Below are 22,553 nucleotides of genomic sequence, written 5' to 3'. Positions count from 1 at the left end.
GGAGCTGAACATGCTCAAAACAGTGGAGATTATTGTGGACGTTAGGAGGAACATCCCAACACTGACCCCCCTCACCATTCTAAAGAGCACTGTGGCAGCAGTGGAGTCATTCAGGTTCCTGGGCACTACCATCTCACTGGACCTGAAGTGGGAGACCCACATTGACTCTATTTTGAAAATGGCCAGCAGAGGTTGTACTTCCTTCACCAGTTGAGGAAGTTCAACCTGCCACAGGCACTGCTGATAAAGTTCTATTCAGCAGTCATTGAGTCTATCCTCTGCACTTCAGTAACTGTCTGGTTTGGTTCAGCAACAAAATCGGATATCAGAAGACTACAAAGGAGAGTTTGGACTGCTGAGAGGATTATTGGTTGCCCCCTTCCCTTCATTCAAGAACTGTACACTTGCAGATTGAGGAAAAAGGCTGGAAAAATCACTCTGGACCCCACTCACCCTTCCCACTACCTTTTGAACTGTTGCCTTCTGGCAGACGCTTCAGAGCTCTAAGTACCAGAACCATCAGGCACAGGAACAGTTTTTTCCCTCTGGCTATCCATCTCATGAACAGATAAAACTGCCCCATTTAGCAATAATTATGTGCAATTCAGTCTTTTTATATTTATCCAACTCATCCTACCTCTTCTGCCATTACATTCCCTTGCACTGTATATAACAGATTTGTATTTAAATTTGCACTACATATGTGTGTGTGTGTGTGTGTGTGTATGTGTATATACTGTCACAACAAGACTATTTATTTATTTATTTATTTTCTATTCAATTTGTATTTTATAATATTTTTATTTATTTTGTAATTATTTTGTATTATTATCTCTGTTGTGTACACCAAGACAAATTCCTTGTATGTGTAAGCATACATGGCAATAAAGCTGATTCTGATTCTGATATAACAAAGCAGAGAGAGTTGTGCTGAGAAAGAGCATGAAGAAAAAGTGATACTATTATTGTGCATCTCCAGTATGAAAATTTAGCTGATCAAGCAAACCATGTCTGTGATTTCAGGTAAACTTGAAGTGTCTTGTCGTTTTATTCTGGAGAAAGCTGATAATAGTGTCATAAAGAAATGTATCTAGTCCCAAAAACATTGCTATGATCAGCTGGATTACTGGTATAACTGTTTTTATTTTGAATGTAGCTGTTTTTTTTTTTGTTTTTTTTTACTAAAATGCAGCCTTTCAGAATAAATAGCACAACTCATTTGTTGAATTCCATTTTAATAATTTAAGAAAGACATTTTAAGATAAATAAGTTATTTCTGTTAATTTCTGAAAAGGTGCCTTGAGTGGATCAAATCTATTGAGACGTTTAGTGACAATATTGTGCAAACAAAAAACTTACATTATAATGTCATATATTTTAAGTTCATTCTTGTAGGTTACGAGTGGGTGACGGTTGCAAGGATCATCAAGTTTTTTGCACTAGGGCCCACAAGATCCAAGTTACGCCACTGCTGTGGGGTGAACTGAAGAGGAGCGCCCACCAGTGTGGACCTTGAAATTTGAAGAATCTTGGGAGATTCTGTATGGAGAAATGGTCTCCTTTACCCTTACCATGTGTTCTCCAACCACGTAGGAAAAGACTCTGTTGTTATCTTGGCAAAGGGAGGTTGCACAAAGTATTGAATAAAAAGTAACCAATAATTGTGCCACATACACTGGTGGCTATAAGTTTGGAAAAATGTACAGATTTTACTCTTATGGAAAGAAATTGGTACTCTAATTCACCAAAGTGGCATTCAGCTGATCACAATGTCTAGTCAGGACATTAATAACATGACAAATTACCCACTCTAAACTTTTCTTTTTGTTTTTCTGTTTCAAAAGTGTCTTTTTCTTTGCAATTCTTCCCATAAGGCCTGCACCCCTGAGTCTTCTCTTTACTCTTGTAAATTAATCTGGTGTTGAGCAGGTAGAATTCAATGAAGCTGTCAGCTGAGGACATGTGAGGTGTCTATTTCTATTAGAGTCTCTGATGCACTTATCCTCTTGTTTAGTTGCACATCTGGCCTTCCACATCTATTCTGTCCTTGTTAGAGCCAGTAGTCCTGTCTTTGAAGACTGTAGTGTACAATGATTGACTGATGAGTTTCTAGAGAAAGCTGTTTCTTTTTTGCCATTTTTGGTGTTTGAGTGATGGCTGCTGAAAATGGGGACAATCTAGATTTGATGAAAAATAACTTTTTTCAAGTTGTTTTTTTACATCAGTAATGTCCTGACTATACATTGTGATCAGTTGAATGCCACTTTGGTGAATTATAGTACCAATTTCCTTCCAGAACAGCAAAATCTGTACATTATTCCAAACTTTTGGCCGCCAGTGTATATTTGATAAAACACAAATGTTTTGAAATTGTTTGATATCCATTAGAGGATAGATTTTTTTTGAATATTTTGAAAAAAAGATCAAAAGGATAAACAATTAAGACAGCCTTTTTTGCACATATTTACCAAGGTTGCCAATAATTTTGGCCACCGCTATTATGTATATGTATATATATATATATATATATATATATATATATATATATATATATATAATATGAATAAATTAGAAGATATGAAATTATAAAGATGGTTGGATGGATGGATGTGAAAATGAAATTGAAAAAATGAAAAAAGCTGTTGTTTAAAAAAAACTACAAACTACAATCTTTAGATCCTTTAAGATTATCTTTATCTTACACCATTTGTATTGCTGATGCACCTTATAGCTGCTGTGTGGGAGTTTAGGATGCTGCTAGTGAGACAGGATGTGACCTCAGGTCTGCTAGAGCTGCATTCCACACCATGGGGCAGCTGCCAGCCTCTCTTTCCTGATGACAATCGATGTAAGGAGTTTTACAGCACCGCATGCTCGGAGAGAACTGCTAACAGCTTTGAGATTGATCTGAACACATTACTGTCCCAGAAATACTCAGGTGAGGATTGCTTGATGACACAAAACATTTAATAGTCTAGTACAATTAATCATAGTTGCACTGAGAGTCTCTTGTTTATGTACTCATTAGGTGATGTAGAGGTGAGAGTTAAAATCACTGCATTCCAGTTCCAGAGCAGTCCATCCCAGGAGGACTCGTTGTTCATAGATGGCAACACACCCTTGGAGAGGATCCTGGATATAGTCTCTGGTGACATCATTTTCACTGGATGTGGGAAATGTTCTATAGAGCTACAGACTGATGAAAATGGCATCTACAGACCATGTTACCCCTGCCTGCCACACACAGGAGTGCGGCACTATTTTAGGTCTGTTTGTATAACTCTATAGGTTGTCATACATGGATTAAAAGTAGTAAATTGTCTTAAAATATTGAGTGGCCCAAGAGTATGCAGACACTAAAAGGAATATTACAGGTTCAATACCAGTTAAAGGAATATTCCGGGTTCAACACAAGTTAAGCTCAATAGACTAGACATAATATTAATTACCACAAACGTTTATTTTGACTTGCCCCTCCATCTAAGTTACAGTGGGGCACTTACAATAGAAGTGAATAGGGGCCAATCAGTAAACGTTAAAATACTGACTATTTCAAAAGTATAGCCACAAGACATAAACAATATATGATAACATGATTTTAGTCTGATTAAATAGCTTACTAACCTTTTCTGTGTGAAGTTATAGCCAATTTTACAACTTTGTTGACATGACAGTGTAATACAAACAAACCCTAAAAATTGTGATATAAACAACTTTGTAGCTTAAATAATACATGAGTTTTAACAGAAGAATTATTGTAAGTGCCTTTATAAAATGTTAAGCTTCACATTTCTGCCTTTAAGCCCTCCAGAAACTGGCCCCATTCACTTCTATTGTAAGTACGTCGCTGCAAGTTCGATTTCATATGTTTTTTTTTTAATACCCTTTTCTCCCAATTTGGAATTCCTAGTTCCAGTTAGTAGGTCCTCATGGTGGCGCAGTTACTGACCTCAATCCGGGTGGCGGAGGACAAGTCTCAGTTGCCTCTGCTTCTGAAACAGTCAATCTGTGCATCTTATCACGTGGCTCATTGTGCATGACTCCTCGGAGCTCACAGCATGTGGAGGCTTATGCTACTCTCCGCGATCCACGCACAACTTACCACATGCTCCATTGAGAGCGAGAACAACTAATCACAATCACAAGGAGGTTACCCCATGTGACTCGACCCTCCCTAGCAACCGGGTCAATTTGGTTGCTAAGGAGACCTGGCTGGAGTCACTAAGCACGCTGAAATTTTTTTTTTTTTTATTATTTTTTTTTTTTTAAAGGAGTGAAAAGTCTAAATGATTTTTTTTCTGGTCATCAACATTATGCCACTAATGCTGTCGACTGAGATTCATTTACTGAACCTGGAATGTTAATTTAAGATATGCTTTAAAAAGTTTGAGAGTACATTAAATTAAACTTTTTTTCAGAACGAACTTCACATTGCTCAGCCATTTTTTCAATTACTTACAAATGACCTAGAGATGACCTGGAAATGTCTATAGTGAATGTGATCTATTTGATCACATTCACTTTAGGCATTTCCATTAAATTTGTCAACCAGAAAGTTTACAAATACTTTCTATCTTGTATTTTTAATCAGTATGTTATTTTTTTTTATTTAAACCTAACAAAGTTAATTTTGTGTAATATTTGCAATTATATTTTATGTTTCTAATACATACATTTTTAAAGAATGCTTCTATGTTCAAATGCATCTATGTTCAAATGCTTTTTGGTAACACTGTATATTGTTAATACTGTATTAGTAAAGTACAGTGTTGGATAAGTTACTTAAAAATAGTAGTCCACTACAAAATTACTAATTAGTTCTCTAAAATTTTAATTAGATTACTAATTACTTCATTGAAAACATAATCACATTACTAATTACGTTGAAGTTACTTTCTAAAACATTTTTCTGCTCAACAAATTCTAAATAATGTCTATATTTATTTTTTGTTAATTATTACAAGAGGATCAAGTTTTTTGGACCTTCAAAGTTCTGGCCAACATTCACTTGCATTGTATGGACCAACAGAGCTGAGATATTCTTATAATCAACATCTCACATTTCTTCTTCACAATGACTCGTTACGGGGCCATAATCATGTATTCTTAATAAATTATATATTAGTAATTGGCAGAAGCCAATAATGAATTTAAACGTAATTAAATTAATCGAAAGTCAGTAACTGTAATCTGATTACAATAATATAAAATGTAATGCATTACACTTCTTTAAAAATTAGATTACAGTTACTAATTACTTTGTAATTGGATTACACCCAACACAGAGTACAACTGATGTTATCCAGGTAGCAGACCCCTTCTCAATCTATTCTTTCTCCTGTTAAACCCTCATAACATGTCTTCCTAGGCCAGTTGTTTTAACTGTAAGAGATGGCGATAATCAGATCAGTGTGGAAGTTCCTCCTGTTCTTGTGCAGAAGATCCTTCTGAACACTCCCCCAGAAAAGTTGCATAAGACTGTAGGTGAGGTGCTTTCCCTTTTCCCTCTCCATCAAAATCTCCTTTTATTTGCATCTTGATCTCTTTTGCTTCACCCTGTTGTTAATTTAAAAGTCATTGTATTCTCTTTGTTTGTTCCTAGCCCCTGCATCAGAGGTGCGGTTCATCCAGGTAGTAGCTAACAGGATCAGTTCCATGTTGACCACCATGGAGAACACATTTCTCCTGACCGTCAGAAGCCATTTCCAGTGTGATGAAAACAGCATTCCTATCATTCAGAACTTTTTATTATTAGACTTCGGCTCACTATAGAGACATGAAGAATATCCATGTGTCTTACAGATGATGCTATGCATTTTCAATGACAGTGGTTAAACTGGTGAATTGGATAGAAGTATGATGTGTTCCTGGATCAACATCCTTTGTTGATCCAGGAACAAATATTTCTTATGTAAATAACAAGCCGGAAGCACTGTACTCCGAACTGTAAATTTAAGGTTGTAACGTTGTTTTATGGTAGATCTCTTTGCTGAAAAAATAGAGTTAAAACCAGCCTAACCTGGTTTGCTGGTCTTAGCTGGTTGCCCAGCCTGGTCAGTTGGCTGTTTTAGAGGCAATTTTGCGGACTTTTTAGCTGGTCAGGCTGGGAGACCAACTTGATCAGCCTGGCCTCTTTAGATGACTAGCTGGAACCAGCTAAAACTAAATTAAAGGGATACTTTACCCAAAAAATTAAATTCTCTCATCTTTTACTGACCGTCATGCCATCCCAGACGTGTATGACTCTCTTTCTTCTGCTGGACTCAAAGATTTTTAGAAGAATATATCGGCTCCATAGGAGTGATGGAGCATTTCTTCTCTAATGTTTTGTTTGTGTTCAGCAGTAGAAAGTTATACACATCTGGGATGGCATGAGTGTGAGTAAATGAGAGAATTTTCATTTTGGGTGAAATATCCCTTTAAACAAGCTGAGACCAGCCAACCAGGCTGTAGAAGTCTTAGAAATTAGCGGGCTAATGACTCCTATCAAAATAAAGTATGCTATTTATTCTTAAAATTATGTGTGGTATAATTTGTAATTAATTACATTTGTAAAGTTACAATAAATCTGACAATATCTTGAGTACTGCATTTGTTTTTGTTTTCAAATTAAACTAAAGCAACAGATTGTTGTTGTTCACACTCTTGAATTTTTCAATTAGCTTTTATATTGGGATGATTCTGTTTGGACTATTAGTATCAGTTAGAATATTTTATATTTGAGCGGAAGTTTTGAAGCACATACAAATCATGTTCCCACTAAAAACCAATCAAACTTCTTCTAGAGCATCACGTGATAGCGGAATTTCCCCTGAGTCAGGGGTTTTCCAGGACCCGAGCACTCAATTCATGAACGTGTAGTGGCAGCAAGTTGTGTTTAGACTAAATTTTGACTGAATTTAAATTCTGAATGTAGCTAAAACATACATGTATGTGATGTATGGAGCGTTCTTGTTTACGTTTGTTAGCCTTTTGCTAAAATTGTAGCAATCCTTAAGTGAAGGCCCCTACGATAAATAAAAACCGCTCGAGATTTAATAACAAACATCACAGAAATCCGAGGTAAGTTTGATATGTATTATTATCATTATCATACGAACATTTTTTTGACACGACTATGTAAGTCTTGGATTAGTAGAGGCCTGTAGTTTTATTTAAAATTAATGACATAGTTGTTTAGCGCATAGTAAAAGAGTTGTGAAATATAATTATGACATTACAGTGATGCTGACAGTTATCCTCGTGTGCATAATTATGGAAACGTTTATTTAAACATTAACCTGGTGAACGAAAAATAAAATAATTAACAGTATTATTAACTTGTGTTTTTGTGCTGTCCGTGCGAATCTGCGGGAAAGTCCCGTCAAGTCAAATGTACTTTTTGGGGCCGAGTTACAAGATTAAAACGGGGGAATCACATCTCCATCAAACACAATGTGTGCTCTTACAATTTCCATTAATTTCAGAAAGAACCCAGAGTCGGTTCGGATGACCAAGTACACAGAATGGCTGGAGCACTCAGGTACATTTTTATCTCTTGTGTCTATGTCCCAAAATCGAATGAGCTACTACTGTTCTATGCAGCATGTTTTGGGAATCATAGGCGCGTGAAGCATTTTGATGCCCAAAATTGGTGTATTCGCTGGCAGCTCGCTTGGTTATGAGACTCAAAATAATAATGAATGCCAGTTTACTAGCTACTAAAGATTTGGAAAAGATTACATGTTAATTGTAGAATATTTACTGGTTTCAGCATGCTCTATGCTTCTAAATGGGAGGATTTATTTGTGCTTTTTGCTGAAGCTTGCATGTGTCTGGAAAACATGTAATTACAGTTGCATTAATATATTACACATTTCTCACATAAGCTGTAGTTTCCAGGACAGGGCTCTTCATCAGACAAGTCTATAAATACATTTTTGTTTTTGTTTCAACACATGCATAGGAAATAGTTACAGTAAAAGTCAGATTTATTGTTATTTTTCAACATTACAAAGCAATGCAGAAATATGCATGTGGTTTTGATAGTAGCAAGTGATATTTGTGGTTCGTCTTCTTCAAATAATGATAAGTGTGTTGCATAAGACTGACTGTTTCTGTTTATGAAACTCCTTTAGACAGATGAGGCTGTTTGTCTTTTCTTTTTAATCCTCTTGTCAGTAACTTTCTTTGGATTTAGGGGTTGTTTGCCAGAAGTTTAGATTTTATCATTTCACAGAAGGACAGGATATTTTAATCTCTTTTAGGTGATGTCAGGATTTGCAGTTTCATTCATCATAGCTAAGAGCTCATACCTAAGAGCTCTGACACCTCAGAAGTAAATTCATAGTTTTAGTCTGCCATTAGCCCCATGGGGGATTGGTGAGAACATTTGGTAGAGCAATCTTAGTTAAACTCAGCCCGAAGAGTAAGAAACTTCCTCATTCCTGTCAGTAGCAATTGAAGAAATCATTTTGTGCAATCCTGTCATCTAGTATAGCCATTAATATCCAATATTAACAACAGGAAGTTCATTAAATTAAACATAGTTCCTACTAATTTCATTGTAAGGCCTAGTATGTTTTATCTTTTAGTGAACAAGTAATTGCAGTTTATTATTAAGAGATATTCATGAGAATTTCCAGTTTGTTTTAGAGTGGAAGTGGTCTGTGGGTTTAAGGTTTTTAGGCTGTAAGGGCATGCCAACGGATTGGGCATAACTCATATTTCTGGGCTGTTTGCATGACATGTGTATAGACAGTAATATGCAGATATCTGACTAATTCAGTTACATTTACTCTTTCAACCAGAAATGCATTTATTATAGTAAATCACACATAGGTGGATTTCTTTCAGGATTTTATTATTTGAATCACAAGTCACAGATTTCTATTTAAATAAGGACAAAAAACAGAATAGGGATCATAATAAGAATTTGTTTAAAAAGTACCTCGAAGGAAGAGAAGGGAATTCAGATAAAAAAGCCTTTGGAAAGTTGAGGAAATTCAGAAATGAGAGAACTTGATGTCAGGGTGTAGAATATGCATGTACCTGTATTTCTCATGACTTGACATCAGCGGCAGCAGTGAGCTGGTATTCTGGGGGCTTTCCTCTGTTTTTTTTTTTTTTTTTCTTTGCTGTGCTTCCTGGAAGTAATGCAAGCGAGACAGGAGGGAGGGAGACCAAAAAAATCTGATTCACATATCCTTGTTTGACGATGAAAGTGAAACAGACTCTGTGCAATCCTTTGTGTAAAACCTGAAAGCTTTTATTTGTCTGCATTGTATTTGTCAGGTAGGCCAAGTCTACACCTTCCTGTGTCTAGGTCAAAATACTGCTTTTGGGGAAAATTAATTGTATCTGAAAGTGTTTGCAGCTCGGTTGAGTCTAACAGTGTGTTTTGATTTAGCATGGTGACTGTATTTGAACCGTTTGCAGCGTGTTTTTTTTTTTTTTTTTCGAGTTGGAAGCTTTCCTCTGAATGTCCCAATAAGTTTTCTCTGCTTCTACGTTACAGGATGGATGATACACAGTATGCAATGAAGTTTGACAGTGAGGTGAGCCTCACAATATTGATTATGATAATTAGATCACCGTTTAGAGTGACAATTTAAAGCTATTCCTTTTTTTCTTAATCACAATGCACTGTACAGTATGCTATATATTTTACTTTAATTTGCCTTTAATCACACACAAATGTATAGCCTATTTAATATAACAATACCAACGGTTTGCTTATGGCATCTTCATTCTTTACAGTTTATAATGGACCTCCCATATATGCAAACACCGTTTGAGGTCAAAACTGAACCCTATGTGCCAGAGACAGGTAAGTTAACAAATGTCCTGTATGCCTTGCCATATTAATTTATTTGACTGATGGTTTGCTTCTGTTGTTTATTTAGCAATTTAATTTGATTTCAATTTAAATTGATAGAATGTAAATTTGTGTCTTTAGGAGCTCATGTTGTTAGTGTTGTAGACAGATGTGCATGATGTTGATATATGGGTTCTCTGTATTTCAGTTCATGGACCTTACCTGCAGATAATTGAGGAACCAAAGCAGGTGTGTTCACATAGGCCTTCACTGATTTGACATAACTGTCTACGATAAAAGATTAATTCTTAAAATATATCTAAAAGTAGAGAGCAATACGTTGCTATAAAAAGTGGGGTGTAGATTAGGGCTGGGTATTGATGCCGTTTTCCCAATTCGATTCCGATTCACAAGCTTTCCATTCAATATTTCGATTCATGTGGGTATATTTCAATTATAATGTCCCTTTTGCTTTCATTTGAAAGAAATTATCTCCCTGCTAATACTGATAATTATACAGGTGACCTTCTAACTATGTAGGTACATTAAAAATATATAAATTTGACTAATAATATTCCCATTTTGGCTTTTTAAAATGATCAAATTCATATATTTAATCAATAACTAAGATATATTTTATATAGTTTTTTGTTACATGTTTATTGTTTAATTGCATAATGTTTACTATTTACAAGTAGTTGCATTGATTTGTTGAACACGTTCTCTGTCTCGTTAACAAAACTGCCATTTCTGTAAAAAGCATCTGAAAATGAGCGTGTTAACGAGAGAGAACTCGAATGGCTTTATTTTATCTGTCCCATCCATGATTAGAATTAAATGTTTATTTCTTTGTTTTTGATTAACAATTGACTGCAGAGAATAGAAAGAGTATTAAAACAGACATTAATCATTGACAAATCGAATATGCATGGATCTCTTCTTTGGACAAGCATTACACGGAACAACTTTTACCATCACTGGTGAGCGAAATGTAAACATTTACTAGCCAGTTGCCAAATATATAAATTTTAGTCGCATAGCGCAACATTTTTTTGCTAATGTGAGTGATTAGGTTGTGTGTAAAGTAAAATATAGATCTTGAGATTCCAGAAATATGCAATGGATTTCCCAAAGTCATGATTTATCTGTGAGTAATGTGTAATGGTAATTATAATGTGTGTTGCAGAGAGGATTCCGATTTCGTTATGAATGTGAGGGCCCATCTCACGGAGGTTTGCCAGGGGCCTCCAGTGAGAGGAACAGAAGGACATATCCCACAGTCAAGGTATGTTATGTAAAATGTTATTTACTGTTCAATAACAAATAAATTATTATATATTAATTATGTTTAATTAAACAGCACCACACATTTAGAAACAACATTCAGATGTTTTTCTCCCTCTACAGGTGTCAAACTATGTGGGCCATGCACGTGTTGAAGTTCAGTTAGTGACACACACAGAACCCCCTCGTGTCCACGCACACAGCCTTGTGGGACGCCAGTGTAATGACAGTGGGATATGTACTGTTGATGTGGGGCCCAATGACCTCACAGCACAGTGAGTCAAATGCCCTTAAAACATCTACTATTAATCATGCTCATGTGGTCTCTTTCCTTATTATTATGATTGAAGTAAATTGCGTAAGGCATATTACAGCAAGTCTATTATCATGTGATGTTTATGACTTGAGTCATGTGTGTACAGTATGTACTATATATCAGCTCAGTCTTTATTCATCCAGGCAAGTGGTCAACCTATATGGGTTTTTAGTGGTAGATGGCTAATATAATACAGTATATATACACACAATACATTTTTATGTTATCAAATGAGATGTAAATATCATTTCTTAAATGAAACAACCACTTAGTTTACACAATATTTACTCAAATCGCTTAAAAATGTGAATATATATTAATTAGTTAATCTGTATAATTTTGAACTGACAATAGGCAAAATTAAAATTTTTGTTAAATGGCTAATTTGGCAGGGTTATCAACCAATGCCAACAGTCTCTGAATGTCCTAATGTCTGCCAGGCCATTATATCAGTGTTTTGCTAATTCTGGAATCTTTGTCTAGATTCAGCAATTTAGGGATTCTTCATGTCACTAAAAAAGGAGTGGCTGAAGTACTAACAAAAAGGTTAAGAGAAGAGAAGGGGAGAATGAAGGAGCCTGGGTATAAGTTTACTGGTAAGACAGTGATTTTAATATCACACCGAATTATTGAGTAATCCGTTTTCCATCTGCACTTCATATGTTATTTTTTCTCACTTTCATTGCCCTGTTTAATCATACAGAGGCAGAGGAACAGGCTATTGTTCAAGAGGCTAAGGAACTGGGCAAAGCCATGGATCTAAACATCGTAAGATTAAAGTTTACGGCTTATCTTCAGGACAGCAATGGGGGTTTTACCAGATCCCTGAAGCCTGTTGTCTCCAACCCCATCTATGATAGTAGTAAGTCCTCCCACATAACATGTAGTCATATGAGAATTAATGGAATTCATGTAACAATTTAAAAGACTGAATGTTACAAAAATGACTTCCTCATCTACCACAAACTGAGGTCAGTCTTGATGTTGAGAGTGGAAGAAACAGTCAGTTCTGGTTACCAAAGAAACTGAAATACTCTTTTCTATACTGTTAGTTGGAGAATCATTCTCCAAAATGTCTATTTATTGAAAACATTTATGTTTTAACTTACTGATGTAGGCCACTTTATCAAGATACATATTGGTCATGCATTGTCAAAATGATTGTCAATATAGTAAATGCATTAAAGGAATTTCTGTAGCATGCTGTTAATTTAAACAGAATATAATTTCAAATTGTCAACTTCTAATGTATATACTTACAAGAGAACCTTATGGGTTGATTGTACAGGACTGGATAGTATAGTTAGTTCTTTAAATTAGGGATGTGTGGAACGACTAATTTCACTGACGTTTAAATAATACAAAAAAAAGTCGACTAGTCCAAAAAGAAGCCAACCTTCAGAAAACAGTTAAAAAAAATTAATTACTTGGTCACCTGAGGCAGCTGTCCTGTGCTTGAATAAGCCTGCACAGCGGACTCATACAAGCACATAGAGATTTAAAGAAGATTCAAATGTAAAAACATCCATAGGGACTTTCAAATGTTTGGAAATCTGATTCCTGCACCTCCACCACCAAAGAGATTTCATAACTACTTTGCTGAGTTTGCTTGTCTAGCGAGAGGACATTTTCCTGCGTGTGCCGTGAGTGAGAGAGGGAAGAAGCACATGCAGCCTGAGGTGAAATTAAAATTTGTATCTGCTCTAGATCCACTTTTTAAAAATAATATTTGTGGCATTAATTCTATTTAAAATATGTAACCTTAATATGACAGTATTTAAGCACTGCCTGTGTAAAAATACAAAGCCAAACTTAAATGTGTAAAAATGTTGATCAGTTGGGGGGAATATTAACCGACTAGTAATTCCAGTGTTGACTAGCAGCTTCAGAATCGTTTAGTCGACAAGTCTCGCACATCCCTACTTTAAATTGTATAGACTCACTGATAACTTTATTTTGAACACTATGGTCCTAATAGTGTTCCCGACGTGGTCTTCTGCTGTTGTAGCACATCCGCCTCGAGGTTCGACATGTTGTGCATTCTGAGATGCTATTCTGCTCACTATAATTGTACAGTGGTTATCCAAGTTACTGTAGACTTTCTGTCAGCTCGAACCAGTCTGGCCATTCTCCGTTGACCTCTGCCCTCAAGGCATTTCCATCTACAGAACTGCCGCTCACTGGATGTTTTTTGTTTTTGGCAACATTCTGAGTAAACTTTAGAGACTGTTTTGCATGAAAATCCCAGGAGATCAGCAGTTACAGAAATACTCAAACCAGCCTATCTGACACCAACAATAATGCCACAGTCGAAATCACTGAGATCAAATTTTTTTCCCCTATTCTGATGGTTGATGTGAACATTATCTGAAGCTGCTGACCCATATCTGCATGATTTTATGCATTGCACTGCTGCCACACGATTGGCTGATTAGATATTTGCATGAATAATGTGTACAGGTGTACCTAAAAAAGTGCTCAGTATGTGTATATTATATAATTGTAGAATAGATTGTCTTTATATTTCATGCTGTCACTATCTGTATAGTTTTACTGGTAGTTTGTATAGATCTACAATGATTTAAGACTACTGTATTTGAGGGCTGCACCTAACACTAATTTTTTTATCGATTAATCCAACGATTCTTTTATTAAGACTAATTTGCCGATATTTCTAAAGATTTTGTATTATTATTTCTTGATTAATATAACAATTAACCCAAAATAAATATAACAAATTTGTCTCATTAATATTTTAATAAATTATCTTCTCTTAAACACAAACAAATGTACAAGAAACAAAGTGTGCACTGCAGGGCATTATTCTGCAATAAAAATAGCCCTGTCTTAACTGGTAATCTCCATTTTACAGTCCAACATTAATTTTATTTTGGAGAGAATTTATGTTGGACTGCTAAACTCGAGGTTTCACAATGTTTTGATATTCCTCCTGAAAGTCAAATAACAAAATTAGATGACGCATGGTGTAAAGTTACATCAGCAGCGGTGCAGAAATTATTTTTAACATGGGGCGATGAGGAAACATTTAAAAAATATATTTTAAGTGACTACTACTAACAGAAACACGTGTTGTAATACTAAATCACGTTTGGGTGGGGACAAAAAGTAAATGGGACTTATGGTGCTGCCGTCTTGACAAGCGATCCGGGATGCTTTAGCTTCAAGTGCTCGTTCATGGTGGTTGTACGGCTGTGATAAGCCATTTACAATTTGCATATCTCACACAGCACCACACCGTTGGGTCTCCGGCTAAAATACTCCCAGTTTTAGATCACCATGGGCAAGTTTTTTTAGCTGCAGTTTGTTCTTCTGTGAATCCATGCTTAAACCGGATGATGCCATTTAAATTATTCCATTGCGACGCACCGACAAATGTTATGCAAATTGACGTCATCGATTACAGAAATACGTCGATTTGCATAACACGTGTCGGTGCGTCGCAATGGAATAATTAATGAATCGTCCCAGCCCTACTGTATTTACATCGTTTAAGCCAAGGAAACTTCTGATTCTTTGAATTGGAATGAGGAAAAAAAATGCAAATGGAATGTTCTAATTATAACTAATGTAAAAAAATAACATCTCTTAAAAAAAAAACTTTCTATCTAGAATCACCAAATGCATCCAATCTGAAGATTTCCCGCATGGATAAAACCTCTGGATCAGTGCTGGGAGGAGAAGAGGTCTTTCTGCTATGTGATAAAGTTCAAAAAGGTTATTATAATTTTTCTAACCTTCATAAAGTTTGACAGTCCTTCAAAACCTTTTCCTTAGATCAAAATATGTTTATATTTGTTCAGAATCAGCTTTATTGCCAAGTATGCTTACACACATACAAGGAATTTGTCTTGGTGACAGGAGCTTCCAGTGCACAACAATACAAAAACAGTAGCAAGACATGGATAATAATAAAAAAATAATTATACATATACATACATGCACACAGACACACACACCTTCATTCATACACACATACGTAGTGCAAATCTAATACAAATCTGTTATATAAAGTACAAAAATACAGTATGTTATGTACAGTGCAATGTATATAATGGCAGAAGAGGATATGTTGGATAATATAAATAGATGTATAAATAAATTCATTTTTAGATGATATTTACATACGTTTCTATGAGGAGGAAGAGGATGGAGGATGGGAGGCTTTTGGAGACTTTTCCCCTACTGATGTTCACAAACAGGTATGATTGATTTTTACTTGTTAGGTCAATCAAACTGGCCATTGGATGCAATTTAGGCTTTTAAAAACACCAAAACTAACATTCTTTTCCATCTCTTAGTATGCAATCGTGTTTAAGACACCACCGTACCGCTGCACGGATATCTCACGCCCTGTCACAGTGTTCCTGCAGCTCAGGAGGAAGAAGGGTGGTGACTGCAGTGAACCTAAGCAGTTCACATATATTCCACACAATCAAGGTTAGAATGATGTATACTTACCAAAACATCAGTCCTTATGACTTTCTGTACTATCCTAAAATGACAACTGTTATCCTAATATACGATACATGTGGCTACATTTCATATTCATTGTGTCAACCTCTCATATAGAGTTTGCTAATACTGGGGTGCGTTTCCAGTACAATTACGTAACTTGCTGCTTAACCACCATAGTACGATGCATCTTTGGAGAAATTAACTAGCTAGAAAGGACTGTTTTCCGAAACCTTAGTATGTTGCACATCCATCGTTCAACAATAAAGAGCTGATGTTAATGATGTTATGCAGGGGGTGGAGTAATTACTTCTGCGGATATCAAATTACAAAAGCTAATTTACACATACTTCAGAAAGCTATTTAATGTGCCAAGCTGCTGAAACCATGAAAGTTGTGTGCACTTTGTAAATGCGGCATGATTGCTCTGTAATGGGGTTTCCCCTTTACATCAGACTTTGGGGTTCCTCCGATGCACTCGAGCACATTTCAGAACGCAGCATTCTACAAAACCCCGGATTAAGCAGTTTTCTTAAGTGCCTGTAAACACTGCCAAAGTCTTGACAGGATGAAAGATATGTATATGGAATTAAATGTATAGACAGGGTCCCCACGGGTCCTTAAAAAGTCTTGAAACGTCTTAAATAAAATTTTTGATTTTTAAGGTCTGAAAATGTCTTGAATTCTGGAATTTTCCATAAGGAGGTCTTAAATTTCATGTGGGATCTTAAATTTCATGTCCGTCTCGTCATTTTTATTTATTTTTTCAACCGCAATTTGACCAGCGCAACATTTGGGGGCAGCACTTCGTGGGTGCAACCTGCATCATTCCATAGGTGACATACGAGTAAGTGATTGATGAATGCGTTCCATTGATGGTTCGCCACCACGGCATTTTGCGAAATCGCAAGCATGGGCAAATGTTTGTTTAATGACAATTGGTTGGAGGACAAAAAGTATCGGGGGTGGCTGAAGAAAACAGCCAGTAATCATGAAGCGAGGTGTGCTTTATGTAAAAAGACGATACAGCTGGGGTCAATGGGCCACATAGCTCGATTCACACATGAAAGCATAGAAGTATGTGTCGTCGCAGGCAAGTAGTTTGCCCATAATGTTCTCATCGAGCACTTCGACCTCTCAGCCTTCCACAAGGCCGTCCACTTCAAGCAATGCCTTCGGCAGCTTTGCGAATGTAGCTACACTTAAAGCCGAAATACTGTGGGTATTTCAAACCGTAAGCCGCCACCACTCGTACACCTCAAGTGAGGACATCCACCTAGTTTTTCAAGCAATGTTCCCTGACTCAGAGTGTGCGAGTACGTTCATGTGTGGAAGGGACAAAACCGCATATTTAGCACGATTTGGTGTTGCCCCATACCTAAAGGAGGAATTAATTTGGATTGATGTCAATTTTTTCCTAATGCTTTGCGAATTGATTCTGAGCATAGTTTTTGCAGATGGCGCTCTAGGCTAGTTTTTAACCGCACACTCATGCTCACGAAGAAGAGCGTTTGTGCGTTCGGCTGAGTCTGAGAATGTACTTGATATAATGCTTTTATGACGCGAGATTATTGTAAACAGCCCACTGCAAACACTTGCAGTGGGCTGTACTGCTTGTACTTCGCTTCAACCTTTTCGAACTGCCTTCAACACGTGTCTTTGGTGTGAGAGACCCGGGTTTGAATCCACTGTGAGACACCAATGTGTCCCTGAGCAAGACACTTAACCCCTAGTTGCTCCAGAGGCGTGCGACCTCTGACATACATAGCAATTGTAAGTCGCATTGGATAAAAGCTTTATAGGGAAGTCCGAAGCCGTTTCTCTATTTGTCATCCCATGTAAGCATGACTGTTTTCATGCTATTCTGTTTGTATACTGTTATACATGTATATCTTTGGATTGCCAGATTGGCATTAATCCCATTGTTGACCATATTGGAAGTTTGATGCACAGTACTGAAAGTAGTTGCTGAACAAAGCACTTTTAAATAAATTTCTGATCCTGATCTTTCCTACAATTGTCTGACTGGATCTTCATTCATTAGGTCTATGCATAGATTATTGAATGTGCTTGCATTTATCTGTGTCTGAAATGACATGGAAAACACTATCAGACCCTGAATAACATTTTCTTGGGGAGAACCCCAAACCCAGCTCAAGGCTATTTGGCAGCCACATTTACCCATAATTTAGATCAAGTATGACCGAATACTTTAACTTTTGTGTATTTGTGGGCTTCTGTAATGTCCTGGGGCTGTCTTCCATGTCTTTTTCAAACTGCTATGAGGGGCAGAATTTAGAAATTACCTGAAGTACCTTAAAAGCTGATAGTTTATACATAGTCAACCATGTCAGGGTTGTAAGGTGAATCAGCACTTGGTATAAAAGTTTTCGCGTCCCTTTGACCTGTCTTGAGCGTGGCTCTGGTGAGTTGTACCACAACACATCATTCTGTGTTGTTGCGCTGAACATTTTCCTGTTTTTTTTGTTGAGGTAAAGTCTTAAATTTTCCTTTTAGAGGACTTAAAAAGGTCTTAAAAGTTATTAAATTTGCTGTTAAAAAATGTGCAGATACCCTGTATAGAAGCCTCAGTGAAGTTAAGTGATGTCTACACAGCAAACTAACAAGGATCTTTGGTTCTAACCACAGGTCTAGATCTATAGTTCCAACTTCCAACCACAAAAACCTGCGATGCTGTTTGCAAATGTTCATTGGAACTAGAGTTTTGTGAAACACCAACTATGTTGATAACGATGGAACTTACGTCCATAGTTGGCTAACAATGCCAGGGTTTTTCCTGCATAAAGAATTATGAGGTGGGTGCCTCCGTCAAATTTCGTACCGCCTCCGACTGTTGACGAAACTCAGGCAGGCAGTCACGTGCACAGATAGACCCCATGCCAGGGTTCGTACAGGTGCTGGAAATACTTGAAAATGCTTGAATTTTAATGTAGTGTTTTCAAGGTTTGAAAAGTGCTTGGATTTTGGATAAAGTGCTTGAAACTGCTTGAAATTGTAATTTCATAATAATTAATAATAAGTAATCTATCTTACTGAATAGATTACTTTTTAGATAAAATAAGCCTAATTGCTTTTGCATAAAATGAAAACAACTCCACACAAGTCTGCACGTGTGGCTGTAGTGTGATCTGCCAGTCTTTTTTGATGTGCGCCCTCTGATGGAACAGAGTGCGAGATGACAACATGCCGGGAGGTTGCCGCTTCAATGAGTGTTGACTTGAGACGAAAAATACAAATTATGTTGGTATAAGTTCATAAGCTTTGATGACAGGTGTCAGACATTTATTGCCACCAAATAATTTTCCATATTCACACACAGTAATTTCCACTCACATTTGCTTGCACGCTAGAGACCTCTTTTCACATTGTTGCATGATGTTTTTTTAGTAGCACAATAACATCTGATTTAATGTGATGAAGTACGTACGTATATGTATGTAAACATATAATTTACCACAGTTGTAAGGTGCTGAAAAAGCTTGAAAATGCACCTTCAAAATGCTTGAAAAGTGCTTGAATTTGACTTTGGAAAATGTGTAAGAACCCTGCCATGTGGTGCTCAAGCACCCGCCCTCTTTCACTAGATAAATGCCCTTATTGCAAGTCATTTCTTATTTTTTTATTTATATTTTAGTTTGTATTTAAATTTGGCCCTTGGCATCAATTCTCAATTAAACGTGAGCCCGACATCTGCATTTAAGTTGTAATCCTGTGAGACCACACATGCCCCTACCCCTCCCCCTCTTTGACATTCTTTGTCACAGCCTCCACACAACATCAACACAACACACTTTTTCTCTGATAGCAGCAGAAAGAAATACTCTTGTCATTTTTTGGTCATACAGATAAGAGTAAGACATAATTTGAAACTATATAGGGTTTACTTTTATTTGTGTACGCTCACAATAACAGGAAAACGTTTATTATCATACAGGATGCGCTTTCTGCCGTTTCGGTCTCCGTGAACTTCTGTCTGGAGCGCGTCATGAAAATGAACCGAAACTCAGCGTATAGTTGCCTCGCAGACATGAGAAATATGTCTTCAGAAAGCTTGAAATGTCTACTTTTAAATGAACCAATTTAAATAAAAAACAAATATTCTCAGCTTGTGTAATCCGTATGAAACCAACGAGAGGTACAGTCTTTCCTGTTTGAGCTCATTATCGTTTTTGGAAGAAGACACGCTGTGAATTTACCTCAGAAGAAAAGTGTGATCTGATACTGCCTTTCTAACACAAAAAGTGTCCCACAAAAGTAAATATTGTGGGCAAAAGCCAGAGTCTACTAAATTATGTGTTTCATGGCCTTAGTTTAGTGAGTTAAAAATGACTTGCCATGCATAATCTTAATTTTCAAAAAAATACAAACATGTACATCTCATGTTTGGAGGCTCTTATGTTACAACACTGATAAGAAAATGATGCTGTTTATTTATTCATTTTGTTAATTATTCATGCTTGACATGATGTCTACAATCATGTCAAATGGATCTGGGCAAAATGTTGTATTGTGATCTCAAAGCAAGTTATGGCATTTGGAACCAAGGTAGCCTTTTTTATCAAAAGTCCTCCAAACAAGTGATCTGAGGGTTTTACTGAACCTAAGAACTACTTACATTTGTAAATGCCACAATAAACCAGAAACATAATTACATAGAATAAGTAACAATAATAAGATCCAGTACTGTTTCAGTTGTCCGCATGGTAAATCAAGACCTGTCAATCCAAGCGATCAGTCCAATCCAACTGTAAAACAGTGGCCGATTGATCTCTACACATCTTCCCACCATACCCACCCACATACCTGAGATCAGAGATGATCTTATCGGTTAAAGAGGTTAATCAAGTTTGCTGTTTGTTAACTATAAATAAACACATTAGCTGTTATGCTGTATTTAAATCATTTAATGTTGAACAGGTTAGCTTTTTTTTTTTTTTATTAAATCTACTATAAGTTGATAATTGTAATTTTCTTCAATCATCTAATTATTAGAACACCTAAAATATGTTGCTTATAAGTGTTTGCTTTAGCCAGTGGAAGGCATGGTGCAAGTGTATGCATGCACATGATCAGGATGGTACCACCTCTGCCTCATTTTGAGCCAGGAAAAACCCTGAATGCTTTTGGGAAACACACCTCTGATTATACCATGGTAGATATGTTGGGCAGAAGGCTTCACGTTATTTACAGAGAGAGATCTTTCCCTCCTAGACAAAGAAGAGGTTCAGAGGAAGAGGATGAAGGCCCTTCCTCAGCCCTATGATCACTGGCGGGGAGGACCTCAAGGAGGACCAGGAGGCTTTGGAGGTCCTGGAGCTGGAGCTGGAGCTGGAGCTGGAACAGGAGGTGGTGGAGGTGGAATGGGAGGAGGTGAGAGACTCCATGTGGATTGTCATTCCTGACTTCAATCAGGATAAATTTATTCTGGTGACACAGACTCAAAGTAGAAGTGTTCAAATATTTAACTTATTAATTATCCCCATAGGTTTTCAATATAACCATCCAATGGATGGTTCAGGGTTTTATGTTGGTGGATGTGGCGGTGGATTTGGGGGAGGTGCACAGATGTCAGGCTCTAACCCACAGACTAATGGATCTAATAAGCCAACAAACAAACAGAGCCAAACTGGCTCTCCAATGCAACAGCAGCTGATTCAGATTGGTAAGTATCGGAAGGCACAAATTGGGACCTAACTAAAAAATCTGATGGTATAATTTCATAAGCTTTGATGACTTATCAAAGTTCATAAGCAGTGTCAGACATTTATTGCCACCAAATCATTTTCCACATTCACACGCAGTAATTTCCACTCACATTTCTATAAACTACACAATCTTTAAGTCAGCCCAGTTCTCAGCTGCCACAAAACTGAAAAAAGTCATTCAGATTTTAGATGCTTAGATGTTTCCTTCCTGTATTTTCCAGCCACAGCTCTGCAAAATCATGCTACATTGACAGCAAAGTGCACTGCTCGTGCTTTGTTAGAATACTGCAGCACTGGGGATGTACGCCCCCTGGTGGTTCTGCAGCGACATCTATGTGGTGTGCAAGATGAGAACGGTGACACGTAAGGGTTTTTACACATCTCTGCCTTTCAATTTGTATACTCTATGAATTAGGCAGGGTTTCTCAACTGGGGATTTCTGATAGTTGAGATTGTGACTGAAGTGCCAATGCAAAATGTAACTATTTAATATTATATCATTTTTAAATAATAAAAAATAGAACATTTACATGACCTCATAAAAATGATTACATTTGCTGTTTTAAATATTTGCAAATAACAACATGTGAAGATGCTTTGAAATATAGAGTAGATTTATTGAAAGATTAGCATTACTTAAATTTCTTGATGTGCATCAAGAACATATTTTATATCAAAAAGGTTCAGCTGACAAAAAAAGTTGGGTAACCCTGCCTTGGAAGTATTGTGCTAAATCAGTTATACTAAATGTATGTGCTACTTCTATAAACCTAATTTGGATGAAAGCCTTTTAATGAATAAATGTACCTATTTCTCTAAAGGCCTCTACACCTGGCTATTATCCACCAGCAACCTGTTGTGGTGCAACAGCTTATTCAAGCCATGATGAAAATGCCACAGCAGAAGTTCATAAACAAATTCAACAATCTCAGTCAGGTAAACCGGCATCTATCTGCTG

General features: G+C 36.7%; 1 protein-coding gene across 1 annotated transcript in view; it reads left to right on the top strand.

The window, feature by feature from the left end:
- LOC127660363 (uncharacterized) overlaps window positions 1–22,553 on the top strand; it is a 38,242-nt gene that overhangs the window by 7,678 nt on the left and 8,011 nt on the right. Inside the window, exons 5-23 of the mRNA XM_052150496.1 lie at window positions 2,732–2,938; window positions 3,029–3,266; window positions 5,369–5,484; window positions 5,603–5,708; window positions 7,478–7,522; window positions 9,497–9,536; window positions 9,739–9,808; window positions 10,005–10,045; window positions 10,983–11,081; window positions 11,204–11,355; window positions 11,880–11,992; window positions 12,100–12,258; window positions 15,027–15,131; window positions 15,528–15,616; window positions 15,716–15,854; window positions 21,102–21,260; window positions 21,376–21,552; window positions 21,817–21,958; window positions 22,417–22,531. Of these exons, the coding sequence (XP_052006456.1) occupies window positions 2,732–2,938; window positions 3,029–3,266; window positions 5,369–5,484; window positions 5,603–5,708; window positions 7,478–7,522; window positions 9,497–9,536; window positions 9,739–9,808; window positions 10,005–10,045; window positions 10,983–11,081; window positions 11,204–11,355; window positions 11,880–11,992; window positions 12,100–12,258; window positions 15,027–15,131; window positions 15,528–15,616; window positions 15,716–15,854; window positions 21,102–21,260; window positions 21,376–21,552; window positions 21,817–21,958; window positions 22,417–22,531 (2,312 nt within the window). The remainder of the gene's footprint in view (window positions 1–2,731; window positions 2,939–3,028; window positions 3,267–5,368; window positions 5,485–5,602; window positions 5,709–7,477; window positions 7,523–9,496; window positions 9,537–9,738; window positions 9,809–10,004; window positions 10,046–10,982; window positions 11,082–11,203; window positions 11,356–11,879; window positions 11,993–12,099; window positions 12,259–15,026; window positions 15,132–15,527; window positions 15,617–15,715; window positions 15,855–21,101; window positions 21,261–21,375; window positions 21,553–21,816; window positions 21,959–22,416; window positions 22,532–22,553) is intronic.

The sequence above is a fragment of the Xyrauchen texanus genome, chromosome 20 (assembly GCF_025860055.1).
Source record: "Xyrauchen texanus isolate HMW12.3.18 chromosome 20, RBS_HiC_50CHRs, whole genome shotgun sequence".
Classification (NCBI taxonomy): Eukaryota; Metazoa; Chordata; class Actinopteri; order Cypriniformes; family Catostomidae; genus Xyrauchen; species Xyrauchen texanus.
Note: the sequence above shows the minus strand (reverse complement) of the source record. Positions and strands in the feature narration are given on the sequence as shown.